The sequence below is a fragment of the Pelophylax lessonae genome (genome assembly GCF_965119305.1).
Source record: "Pelophylax lessonae genome assembly, chromosome: 6".
Taxonomy (NCBI): Eukaryota; Metazoa; Chordata; class Amphibia; order Anura; family Ranidae; genus Pelophylax; species Pelophylax lessonae.
In genome coordinates, this window is record NC_138773.1 from 274,156,064 (window position 1) to 274,169,649 (window position 13,586).

The 13,586-nt window shown below is 42.9% G+C and overlaps 1 protein-coding gene across 2 annotated transcripts in view; it reads right to left on the reverse strand.

Moving 5' to 3' along the window:
* The window catches only part of GPD2 (glycerol-3-phosphate dehydrogenase 2), a 300,869-nt gene that overhangs the window by 51,907 nt on the left and 235,376 nt on the right, over positions 1-13,586 (reverse strand). For both annotated transcript variants that reach the window (XM_082261353.1, XM_082261354.1), the window contains exons 12-13: positions 10,425-10,556; positions 5,357-5,515 (exon numbers count right to left, since the gene is read on the reverse strand). In XM_082261353.1, the coding sequence (XP_082117479.1) occupies positions 5,357-5,515; positions 10,425-10,556 (291 nt within the window). The remainder of the gene's footprint in view (positions 1-5,356; positions 5,516-10,424; positions 10,557-13,586) is intronic.

Here is a 13,586-nt window from a genome sequence, read left to right on the forward strand (position 1 = left end):
TCAGAAGCCACGCCCCCTCACAGTTAGAATCACTCCCCTAGGCTCACATTTAAACCCTTGATCACCCACAGGGTTTACCCCTTCCCTGCCAATGGTATTTTTACAGTAGCAGTGCATATTTTTAGCACTGATTACTGTAGTAATGTCACTGGTACCCCCAAAAGTGTAAAAAATGTCAGTTAGAGGTCCGATATGTCCGCCGAAATGTCGCAGTCACGCAAAAAAAAAAAATCGCAGATCGCCGCCATTACTAGTAAAACAAAAATAAAAACCACACTAAAAATGACATAAATCTTTCCCGTAGTTAGTAGGCGCAATAACTTTTGCGCAAACCAATCAAAATACCCGTATTGCGATTTTTTTCTTTTACCAAAACTATGTAGCAGAAAACAAATTGGCCTAAAATGTCAAAAAATTTTGATTTTTACATTTTTTTGGGGAATGTTATATAGCAGAATGTGAAAAATATTGTTTTTTTTTTTTTTTTTCAAACTTGTCGCTCTTTTTTTGTTTATAGCGCAAAGAATAAAAAAATCGCACAGGTGATCAAATACCACCAAAAGAAAGCTCTATTTGTGGGAAAAAAAGAACATCACATTTTATTTGGGTGCAGCGTCACACGACTGCGCAATTGTCCGTTAAAGTAACGCAGTGCCGAATATGGCCTGGTCATTAAGGGGGCAAATCCTTCCGGTCCTAAAGTGGTTAAGCCTGATACAATAGGACAGAGATCAAGGCCATTTCGGTAGGATGCTCCCAAGGAGCATAGAGAGGATACTCTAATTTGCAGTCCATTTTGACACTGACAGCATGCTGGCTCACCTCGTTCACCAGGAAGGAGAGGACACGTGTCCTAGAGAAGGGACATTAAGTGAAACCTGCTCTTTAGGCACAGAGGCAGCAAAAAAAATCTCAAAGCAGAAAAGGGAGTGCACACAAATGTTGAAATCCAGATATAGTTTATCAATAGTTTCTCAACAGCAGTCAAAATTTTTCAGGGACTCTACAAGGGCTCCTTATTAGAGCTTTAAAATGATGGCTTGAAGGAGATCTGGGTTTTGGAAAGTTCAGTTCGTGAGTGAATAGCTTTACAACTTTGATATACCAGAAAGCAGCCTGCAATCATTCCTCCAAAATCAAAGGGTACACCTAATTCGGAGCGCATACCACTCCAAGAGACCCAGTGCTCTTAAAACCCTTTTAAACAGAGGGCATACATTCTGTTTATCAGTCTGTTTAAAACTAAGAACAATTTTTATTGGTTAGAGTTGAGTTTTAACACCAACTCGAGTACATAAAGCATTTAGCGAATAACAAGCCATAGAAAACAGTATGTAGGACAGCACCAGCAGCTAAAGGAGTAAGTTGGCAAGAATGCTGCCCCTGTACAAGAACTCTAAACATAGTTAAGTAACCAAGACATGTTCATTGTGGGGCAGGTTTATATTGTAGGCTGCCTTAATGTAGCACACCTTAATGTACAAATGTGTTTTCCTGTACCTTTTTTCCATAACAGCGATAAGAGTTCACATCTGTGTCTTCTGGGGCACTAAAATACATGAGTGCTGAATAGGCTAGCCGCCAGATCAATAGGAATTTCACCAAGACTTCATTTAGGCTCGCTTCACACTGCTGCAAATCTGATTTTATTCAAGTTTTCAGTACGATTATGTAGTGCAACTTGATGTGGTTTGCATTTTCTGTAGGGCCCAAATTGCTCTGGAATCGCACCATAGTAGTACAGAAACATTTTTCAAAATCACACAACGCTGAGTTGCATTGAAGTGAACGAGTACAATTGAAAACAATGTAATTTCTATTGTCATGCAAATCTATGTGACTCAAGTCACATCTGAAATCACATTAGTACAAACAGAACCTTAGTTGGGTATATTAACCTGTGTTGCAGAGATGTGCAGTAAAACATGTGTTTTACCTCAACACATCAGTGTGAATGGGCCCCTAAAGTGGTTGTAAAGGCACAAGATTTTTTTTTATCTTCATGCAATTTATGCTAAAGATGGGCTCAGGTGTGTTCGGATCCTAGTCCCAACCCACCTGAGCAACACTGTCAGGAAGCCGTCACTGCACATCGCCAATCATAGGCAATGAGGCATTTCCCGGCTCACAGCTGCACATGCTGGTCATGATTGGCGGTGTGCAGTGATGGCTTCCTGGCGGGATTGCTCAGGTGTACTGGGACTAGGATCCGAACATGCCTGAGCCCACCACTATTATATGTATGAAGGTAAAAAGCCTTCTGTGTGCAGCTCCCACCCCCAGCCCCCCTAATACTTACTTGAGCACAATTTTGATCAAGCGATGTACACAAGAGAAGTGTCTCTCCCTTCTTATTGGCTGACATGGCAGCCATTGGCTTCTGCTACTGTTAACCACTTCCCGCCCGCCCTATAGGCAAATGACGGCGGGAATGTGGTTGCATTATCCTGACCGGACGTCATATGACGGCGGCAGGATAATGCACTCTGCACGCCCCTGGGGGGGCGCGCTGAGCGGCGATCGGTGATGCGGTGTGTCAGTCTGACTCCCCGCATCTCCGATCTCGGTAAAGAGCCTGCTTTCCTCAGTACGTGCCTGATAGGCACGAGTAAAGGAGCGCCGATCTGCGGCTCTCCTTATGGGGGGAGGGGGGGTAGGCACTGGTAATCAGATCATTGATTACCAGTGCAGACCCTCGCAGGGAGGGAGGATTAGCCCCCCCAGTGCCCTCACCATCAGTGTTTCCCCACAGTGCCCATCATTGCCATCTATCAGTGCCGCCCACCAGTGCCCATTATTGCCCACCAGTGCCGCCTATCAGTGCCCATCAGTGCCGCCGTCAGTGCCAATCAGTGCCCACCAGTGCCGCCTATCAGTGCCCACCAGTGCCGCCTATCAGTGCCCATTAGTGCCCATCAGTGCCACCTATCAGTGCCCATCAATGCCGCCTATCAGTGCCCACCAATGCTGCATATCAGTGCTACCTATCAGTGCCCACCAGTGCCACCTATCAGTGCTGCATATCAGTGCCACCCCATCAGTGCCTCCTCATCAGTGCCTGTCAGTGCAGCCTCATCAGTGCTCATCAGTGCAGGAAAAAACGTATTTATTTACAAAATTGTATAGCATAAACAAAAAAAACTTTTTTTAAAAACTTTTCGGTCTTTTTTTTTTATTTGTTTAGCAAAAAATACTTCCCGTGATCAAATACCACCAAAATAAAGCTCTATTTGTGGAGGGAAAATTACATAAATTTGGTTTAGGTACAGTGTTGCATGACCGCGTAATTGTCATTCAAAATGCAACAGCGCTAAAAGCTGAAAATTGGCCTGGGCAGGAAGGGGGTGAAAGTGCCCTGTATTGAAGTGGTTAATCATAGCCAGTTAGCCAATGAGAAGAGAGTGGGAGCAAGGCTGTGCTGCACCAGGTGTGTAAATAAACACACATAGTAGTGGCTCAGGAGCAAGCCTGCTATAGGGGCACTCAGCAAGAGGGAGGGCCCAGGAGCAAACAGCAGGGAACCCAAGAAGAGGAGGATCGGGGCTGCTTTGTGCAAAAATACTGCACAGAGCAGGTAAATATGTGTAATTTTTTTTAAGAAAAAAAAAACTGCCTTTAATATCACTTTAAAATAGCCACAGATGTATAATTTTGCTTACAGGATTTTATATATAAAGTTATCTAAAATCCAATTTCCTTAGCTATATTAACTGAGCTTGGCATAAAAATGAGTCTTCTGACTTACCTGCATGACCTACTTCTGCACTGAGACTGCTTTTGATTTGTACTGTGAATGGATAGTAGGTACCATGAGGTTATAATATCTGCTAGCAACTTCTGGTGTACACACAGGGCTTCCTATGTTAACACAAATGGCCGCAGAATAAAAAACACAAAACCATAGCACAAAAACAGAAATAAAAAAAACCGGAATAAAACAAAACAAAAAAAAAGTGTGCAGCAACTATGTAACTGATACAAAATGGGAAAAAAAAGTGAACTATGATCTCAGATATCAACACTAACTATAGTTTCAAACAGATCTTTGTTCAATGCTCCAGTACATAATTAAGGGTATTTGATTGTAATACAGTTCTTTGTTTATATAAATTCCTCTTATTTTACATACTTAATTCATCTTCAAGCCTCATTAAGTTGAGTAATTTGATCCCTAATTTGGATATTTAACATGACAGATAATAGTGCTCTAAGCACTGAGACTAATTCTTTGGGGTTTAAAGGCGCTTGTGCCCCTGCAGTGTCCCCCGTATCACTACAGCGGCATTAGCATTAGAATCCTTGTGGCAGTCCGAAGATTCAAGGAGTTGTCTGTGGATTCTGTATCATTATCAGGCACTAACGAGAGCAGGGGGGATGTCATTAAGGAAACAGCTTCAGCAGCTTCGTAAACATCATTTTAAGACAACTCGGATTCTCAAGGACCAACAAATGGGTCATATTTTGAAGATTTTCTTTTTAGAACCATTACCTCCACATTCATGTTTCAGTTACAACAAAAATGTGAACATGGATGTAACGGAACATTTCAATATTAAACTCTACGAATTTGCTCCACCTACGAACTGGTAAATCTGAACTGGCAATATGTTCTACAGTTCGGATTATCATCCACTCTGGATGGCTAGCTGGAGATAAACTGGATAGGGGTCCTATGGACCCTATACAAATCTGCTTCCATGGCAAGTTGTATTCAAAGATGAGGTCCTGCTTACAAGCCTTCTTATTGGTCAGTGGGGACAAGTGGTCAATCATTAAATTAGGGGATAAATAGCAGGAAGCAGGAAAGATGTACAGATAACTTCAGCTCTCTTTCTCTTTGTTCATCTACTGATCATTTTGACACATTGTTTTCTCCCTGCGTTTTTTCCATATTTTTAATTTCACCTAGGCAGATTTGTAACCGATTTACTTTAACAGCATAATGTGTTAATTTTGGTCCCTTTGTATAATTGGAAAACATCTTGATATAAGCTGAATTCCTGGTTCTATAGTTACATAGTCTGGTTGAAAAAAGACACAAGTCCATCCAGTTCAACCAATAAAAGGAAAAATAAATAAAAAATTTGGTTAACGTAAATCATGTAAGTGTTTTAATTCATCACAGTGATAACATTTGGTGGATTGCATTAGTCGTTACAGAATATTCTGCACTCTTTAAATAAAAATACACTTGCACAGCAGCTTTACTCATTCCTACATATGGAAGACAACTCGGCAGGAAAAGTGAAAAATAAAGCATGCCACATAATATTAAACTGTTCTTCTACATCATTTCTCATTACATATTACATAGAAATATGTTTCTATCTGCTTTATTATTGATAGTTTCTCATACCTTCTTCCTTTGTTCCTTCCAGTTCAGTTCTTTTGCCATAATGTCCACAATACGTGGCAGTGCTTCTTCTGCAGCCTGGACGTTAAGGAAAGCCAATCTCGTACGGCGAGAGATGACATCGATAGTAGTGCAGGCATACTCCTTTAATGCATATTTTACCTGTGAAAGAATCCCCAATATATGAAATTAGCAGGTGGCTCATTTAAAAAAAAGTAAAACAATTGCCAAATTAGTTTTCAGTCATATGCCATGTCATATTGCCCAATCTATGTACCTCTATTTTTCTGCCACTCTTCACAATTCAGACCGGAGGCTTCAAAGAGTACCTGTGCCCCCTAGGTGGTGACTGCTAAGTCTTTCAGCAGGGGATTGCGGTATTGGGGTACCTGGACTACCTCCTCCTGCGAGCAGATTCTCTGCATGACCTAAAAGTCAATCTGGACATTTCTGTGCGAACCTTGCAAGCGTTTGGATGGAAACTGAATTTCCAAAAATCTGCTTGGGTTCCATCCACCAAACTAGACTATCTGAGCCTGACCCTGGACTCAGCCTCAGCCAAGGTGTTTTTTCCGGAGGTGAAACTCCAGAAGTTGCAGAATGCGATTCGGCTCCTGTTGTCCAATCGGAGGTCATCTCTCAGGACTTGCATGCAAGTGCTGGGCCTGATGGTCTCCACTTTTGAGGCAGTTCTGTTTGCGGAGTTCCATACCAGACCTTTGCAAAGAGAGATTCTTGCCAAATGGAACAAGAACCCTCAGTCTCTAGACAATCTGATCCTGTTGAGTCAGAGTACGAGGGGGTCTCTGATCTGGTGGCTCAGTTCTCTGGCGCTTCCACAGGGAAAATCCTTTCTCCCCCTGTACTGCCATCCTGTCCAGGTGGGGAGGTGTCTTGGACATGGATTGTGCTCAGGGGGTTTGGACTTTGGAGGAGTCCAGTCTGCCGACCAATATCCTGGAAATTCAGGCGATCAGGCTTTGCCTGTCCCAATGGATGGATTGTCTGCAGGGTTGCCCGGTAAGGATTCAATCAAACAATGCCCAGCCCTGGCATACTGTATGTCAATCATCAAGGGGGCAACAAAAGTGTCCTAGCGGCCAGGGAAATAGCTGGCATTTTAAGGTGGGCAGAGCACCTTGATCCAGCCCTCTCTGCTGTGCATAATCCAGGGGTGGAAAATTGGCAGGTGGACTACCTCAGTCGGCAGGTGTTGGATAAGGGAGAATTGTCTTTTCACCCGGAGGTGTTTCATCAACTGTGTCTCCGGTGGGGGACTCCCGATGTGACTGTTGGCCTCTTGTCTCAATAGAAAGGTGCAGAGGTTCGTAGCAAGGTCTCAGGATCCTCTGGCCAACGCCAGATCTGGTGGCTCATTGGGGCCAGTATTGTCTGATATACACTTTTACTGCTATAACACCTCTGCCGAGACTTCTCCGAAGAATAGAGGCAGAAGGGATTCCGGTCATCCTAGTGGCCCCAGACTGGCCTTGCTAATATTGTTTCAAAAATCTAGAACGAATGGTCACTGATGTCGCTTGGAGACTCCCTCTCAGAGAAGATCTTTTAGCTCAAGGGCCGATCTTCCATCCTGCTTTACAGTCGCTGGCTTTAACGGCTTGACTTTTGAAAGCCAGGTGCTGAAAAATAGAGGGGTGTCTGAATTGGTGATTCCTAGGCTGTTAAGAAAGAAAATCTACTTCTAGGAAGATTTATCATTGAGTCTGGAGGGCATTACTTGGTGTAAGTCTCGGGGGGGCCCTCCCTTTTTCGGTGTCTCGTGTCTTGGAGTACCTCCAAAGGTGTGTAGATCAGGATTTGGCCTTGGGTATCATCAAAGGCCAGATTTAGGCCCTGGCGGTTTTCTTTCAACACCGTTGCCCATGAATTCCTTGGTTCACACCTTTGTTCAGGGGGTCTGCCACTTGGCTCCCCCGGTGAGGTCTCTGTTGCCTTCTTGGGACCTCAATCTGCTTCTGTCGGTTCTTCAGAAACTGCTTTCTGAAAATATTTGTGAGCTTCCTCTGCTTACTTTGTCACAGAAGGTAGCCTTCTTGGTGGCTATTACTTCTGCACGCAGGGTGTCAGAGTTGGCTGCGTTGCCTTGTTGTTCATCTTACCTGGTGGTTCACAGAGACAAAGTGGTGCTTCGTCCCTGCCAGTTGTTCCTTCCTAAGGTCGTCTCTGGTTTCCATTTAAATTAAGACATTGTGTTGCCATCCTTGTGCCCTAAGCCTAAGCACTCTAAAGAGATTGCCTTACATTCTTTGGATGTGGTTCAGGCAATCAGGGTGTACCTGGTGGCGACTGAGCAGATTCCCTGTTTGTCCTTACGGGTGGACCTCGTAAGGGACTGGCCTCGTCTACTGCGACCATTTCCAGATAGGTCAGGCAGACGGTGGTGCAGGCCTATTCTATTAAGGGTCAGGATTCTCCTTTCCCTGTTAAGGCGTATTCTACGAGGGCGCTTAGTGCCTCTTGGGCCTTCAATCATCAGGCATCAGTGGTGCAGGTTTGCAAGGCGGCCACCTAGTCGTCCGTGCACACTTTCATACAATTTTATAAGGTGGATGTGTTGGCATCTGCGGATGCTGCCTTTGGCCGCAAGGTTTTGCAGGCCGCTGTTGGAGAGGTTTAGTCCTCTTTGAGGGTGTATTTTTTTGTCAGGTGAGCTTCTGTTTTCCCTGGTTGGCAACGTTTAGCCTTTGGGAAGTATGTTTATTGTGGTGTTCTTCCCACCCCTCATGTTGACACTGCTTTGGGACGTCCCCAAAGGTCAAGAAGATATGGAGCTGTGTCCGTCAATGAACGAAAGAGAAAACTGGATTTTTGTCTTACCGTAAAATCACTTTCTCTGATGTTCCTTGATGTACACTGCACCCACCCCTCTATTGAGTTGGGTATATGTTATTCTGACACTGCTTGTAACAAAACTGAAGAACTATAGCAGGAAGTGGAAGTATAACCCCTGGGACTGCCCTATGGGCGTAGTCAAACTTTTTTCCGCCTAGTGTCCTATTCCTGTAGGGGCCAGCATAAACTCAAGGGTCAAGAAGATATGGAGCTGTGTCCGTCAATGAACATCAGAGAAAAGGATTTACGGTAAGACAAAAATCCAGTTATTTATGAGAAACAAAGACTTTCATTTGTTTATTTCATGCTGAAAAAAAAAAAAACACATTAATGCAACATTTATTTTTCTGAACTGACTGTGTTTTAATGCGAAAATGAGCATGAAATGCAATAACAAATGCAAACTACTCCTGCACCTTTATGAATTGGCACCATATTGTGCAAAAATATTGTCACAGAGTAACTAATCAAAATCCCCAATAGCAGACAAATTTATAACCAGAATCCTTTATTAATCCCAAAGGGAAATTATCAAATGTATTGAAACGGGAGCATTTCAATTCTCATTTGTACAGGGGAGATAGACAATTGTGGTTGACTTACTAAAGGAGTAGAGCATTTTCACTTTGCAAAGTGAATTTTTACTTAGCCTAATGAAAGAAATGAAACAACACGACTACAATACAGTTTGCAGGGATTACCCTATCATGAACAAGGAAAATTAAAATATCAGCATTTCTGCTCGCACACGATTCACTGATTGAGCTCAGCAGAACTTGACCTCATTCACTAAGCTGAGTGAAGATTTTCTTTGCAAAACATTCTCAAAGTGAACTGAAAGCGGAGTTCCATCCGTTTTTGTGCTTATTAAAAGTCAGCAGCTATAAAAAGTGTAGCTGCTGACTTTTAATAAAAACACACTCACCTGTCCCACGATCCAGCGATGTGGCCGGCGGGAGCCTCTGTTCTCTCCCTCTTCTCCCGGAGGCACCAGCACCACAAGTGTAGGCACCCGACTGTGACAGCTTGCGGCTTCACAGCCGGGTGCGCACTCTGCACATGCGTGAGTTGCGCTGGGCGTCCTGAGTGGACAGGCAATCTTCTGGGACCTGTGAAGTGTCCCAGAAGATTGCAGGGAGGGAGGGGAAGCGGAAGTGGGAGCGGGTACCTGTTAAATCTAGATAATCGCTCCCCTCCCCCCAAAAAATGACATGCAAAATGCGACATGTCAGGGGGTTAGGAGGCCTTAAAGCGGAAGTTCCACTTTTGGGTGGAACTCCGCTTTAAGAAAGATGTTGTCTGGCTTGTCGTTGTGGGGTTTATAACTAAAACTGGAAAGTTCTCTGATGAAGAAGGGGTTACCTTCAAAATGCATTAGCCATTAGGACCCCGGTGAGGTCCCCCAGGTCTTTGTGTCGAGTCAAGGATCACAGGGCTACAGACGAGTAGCTCTATGAATGATGTTTAATTCACGTTTGTGATTATCATTTATGCTCATTTTAAATGTAATAAAATACTGAGAGATAATGCACTAGGCTGGTGCACCCTCCTTTGTTTGTTTCTTAGTGTTGGGTTGATGTACTAAAACTAGAGAGTGCAAAATCTGAGGCAGCTGTGCATGGTAAGCAATCAGCTTCTAAAATCAGCTTGTTCACTTAAGCTTTGACTTAAAAAAACTGGACGCAGATTGGTTTCTATGAAGTGCTGCCAGATTTTGCACTCTCCAGTTTTACCCCTATCGGTTTGTCCTATTGCACCAGAACTTTCAAAAAATATTACAGTATTTGATGACCCAGCCATGTAGGTCTTTGTGCAAGCATTTCCTGAAATGGGGTGAAAACACTTTGCATCTATCTCTCAATCGTGCTCCTGTTGTGACCCTGTCATACAGGATTCTGATATAGACCAGACACATTATGTAGACACGGTCTGATGTTGTCACCATCTGGAAACCTGTCCTGAGAAATGCCATACAATCATCCTTTGAGTACATGTGCACAGAAGTGGCTAAAAAATGACTGCAAGAAACCAGCTAAACTGAAATGCAATAAAGAAAAAGAAAATATAGAAAACAGTTTTTTTTTTTTTTAAAAAGGCAACTGTTTATGATACGCAATGCATTAACAAACTGTCTTTCAGTTTGGGTTTACATCTACTTCAAACCACAGCATGACTTATTTTTGTTCAACAGCAAAAAGTACAAAAGTATTGCACAAACCTCAGCTTCGATGTAGGGGAATTCAGACACCAGCCTCTTCCCAACGATTGGCCATCTCTTCCCTGTAACCTTAGCCAATTTCGCCACCTCATACGCCTTGTCACCATAGGTGGCAGCTAGATGCTGGGCAACCTGTAGGACAGCATCAACAATTTACTATGCACTTCACACTCCATCTTCTCCTCCTTCTGCTCCCTGGAGCACAGCGGGAGAAGAGAAAAAAAAAAAAAGCACGCTACTTATGTCAGATTCCCAAAGCTTTTATCAAACAGGCTGAAGAGGGTATTAAATCTTGATTGTGTGGGAGGAGACGACTTGTGTTGTGAACGCTTAGGCCAGCACTTACACTACTATATGCATGTATCAATGTAACTGTGACTAATGACGCGTCAACTACTTTTTGCAACTGTGATCACATTTAACGAATGTATTGTTGGAATTAGATGTCACGGAGATGGGACCGTCATGGACGGAGAAGGGAGAGGGGGGGGAAGAAAAAGAGATCTGAATGCTAATTTCTGTAAGCTGGCTCTTCTGGGGAGATGGCGTTTGTCAAATAATTAAAACATATCAAACTTTTGAAAAATGACTTTGGGCACAAAATGAGCTACGGATGAATTGCTTTGCATTACATACAGTTCGTCGATGCGTGAATAACTCCCGGTGTTAGAGCATGCAGACAAACTTTACTATACTGACAATGTTTAGGTACTTTGGAAGATGATACAGAAATACTTTATGAATTCAGAAAAGAATATTATAGCATTGAAGTTTCTTTAAAAAAAAAAATAAATACAAAAATTATATATATATATTACAATTCATTTTACTCTTCAGTTTTGGAGAATAGGGAAGCATTAGATCCCCTGTCAGGTATTTTTTCTTTTTTTGCTACCTTTGCCCCAAGATTTACCTTCACTTCCTGTCCCATAGAAACAATAGGAAGTAAAAGGTGAACATTCAAATCTAAGCATTTTGCGGTGCAATATGGCACACATTAATCTGTGATACGTTAAGGCAGCCTATTCAATTGAATGGATTGCCAAAGCACCAAAACAGATGGAAAAAATTACAAAACTCTTTTCTGAAAACAACACATGATATATGTGTTGTGGTGCACTGCGGTGTGTTGAGCTCTACTGTATGAGTTTAGGTGCCAGAAATGCATGCACATAGAGCAAGTCTGTTGCGGTAACACGTTAAGATCCACATTTTAGAGCCCTAAAGCCTTGTACACACGAAACGATTGTTGGCCGACCGATCGGCCGTCTTTTGTCCAGTGTTGTTGTGTTGGTTGAAATGTGCTCTAGACTGCACACAAATTTTTTCGGCCAACAACAACCAACTGCAGAAGTGATGTCATGTGCTGGTTAACTTTCCGTGTGAATTTTCTTCTCTGAGCATGCCCAGTCTTGCTCATCTGATTTTTGTCTGCCGAAATCTGTACTGACTGACGAACAATCGGCCGTTCAGTTGACGGCCAACAAAAATTTTATAGCATGCACACCAGATTTTGTTCGGCCGAAAAGTCGCAGTCGGTTGTCGAAAGCATCATACTAACAAGCCGACAATCGGGCGATCGGACGTTGGCCGAAAATTTACGGCCAACAATCGGTGCGTGTGTACGAGGCTTAAAGCCCCGTACACATGCACCGATCGTCGGCCGACCGATTGGCCGTCTTTTGTCCAGTGTTGTTGTATTGGTTGAAATGTGCTCTAGACTGCACACAAATTTTTTCGGCCAACAACAACCAACTGCAGAAGTGATGTCATGTTCTGGTTAACTTTCCGTGTGTTTTTTCTTCTCTGAGCATGCCCAGTCTTGCTCATCTGATTTTTGTCTGCCGAAATCTGTACTGACTGACGAACAATCGGCCGTTCTGTTGTTAGCCAACAAAAATTTTATAACCTGCACACCAGATGTTGTTCGGCCGAAAAGTCGCAGTCGGTTGTCGGAAGCATCATACTAACAAGCCGATAATCGGCCGATCGGACGTTGGCCGAAAATTTACGGCCAACAATCGGTGCGTGTATACGGGCCTTTAGTTTAGATATAGTGGGGTTGATTTACTAAAATTGGAGAATGCTAAATCTGCTGCAGCTGTGCAGCAGATTTAGCATTGATTTAGCATTGTGCAGGCAATCAGTTTAGAACTTCAGCTTGTTCAAATAAATTTAAACAATAAGCCCCTGTTCACATCGGTGCGATTTGACAGACCAAATCGCATGTCAAATCACAGCCTATTGCCAGAAATCCGAGCGTCGCAAACGGTACGACGCCGCAACGATTTCAAATAGTAATTCCTGCACTACTTTTGGCGACTTCGGGGGCAATTTCAATAGACATCTATGCATGAACCCACACAGATGCCTTTGAAGTCGCCCCCGAAGTCAGACTGAAATGCGTTTTTGAAATTGTGCGAGTTCAGATGAAAAGTAAAACCTAGAAACTGATCGGTTTCCATGCAGAGCTGCACCAGATTTTGCACTCTCTAGTTTTAGTAAATCAACCCCAATGATTTGTATCCTGCAGGCCATTATATAATAAAAGAGAAAAATGTATGGCATTGTAATGTATAGTATTCCTTGATACACAAGCTCATCAGTAGTGCGAAAATAGTTTGCTGACCTCTTATGAAAATGCTATCTGCTGGACTCTCATTCTGATCAAAAGGCTTTAGTACTTCATGAGTCACCGACTTGGATCAGCTATGCAGACTATCACCTGATCAGCGGCTCAGAAAGTACTGAAGTCATTTAGCCAGGTAAGTAACATCCTTTGAAAGATGATAGAAATGATAGTCAATGTAATTTACTCATGAGCCGTTACTTTTAAAGTAAACCTTTCCTAAAAGAAATATGGGAGCTGCCATTGCTGCCAATCTTCTGGATATCATCAGATAACCAGTTAAGTGTCTATTATTAGGACATACTGGCTTCTAAAATTCCTTAAATGACAAAAAACAAGTATGCAAATCAAGAGATTCAAAGATGAAAGCAATTAGGCCTTATCTGCATGCATATGTTGGTTTGGTAAACTGGATCAGCATGACAGCTAGGAGAACTAGCATTTGCAAAATACGATGTCCGCAATGACAGCGCCCACGAGCCAGCTAATTTTAGCTTTTAAAAACTTCATAGGTGGGATTTGTACACCGTTCC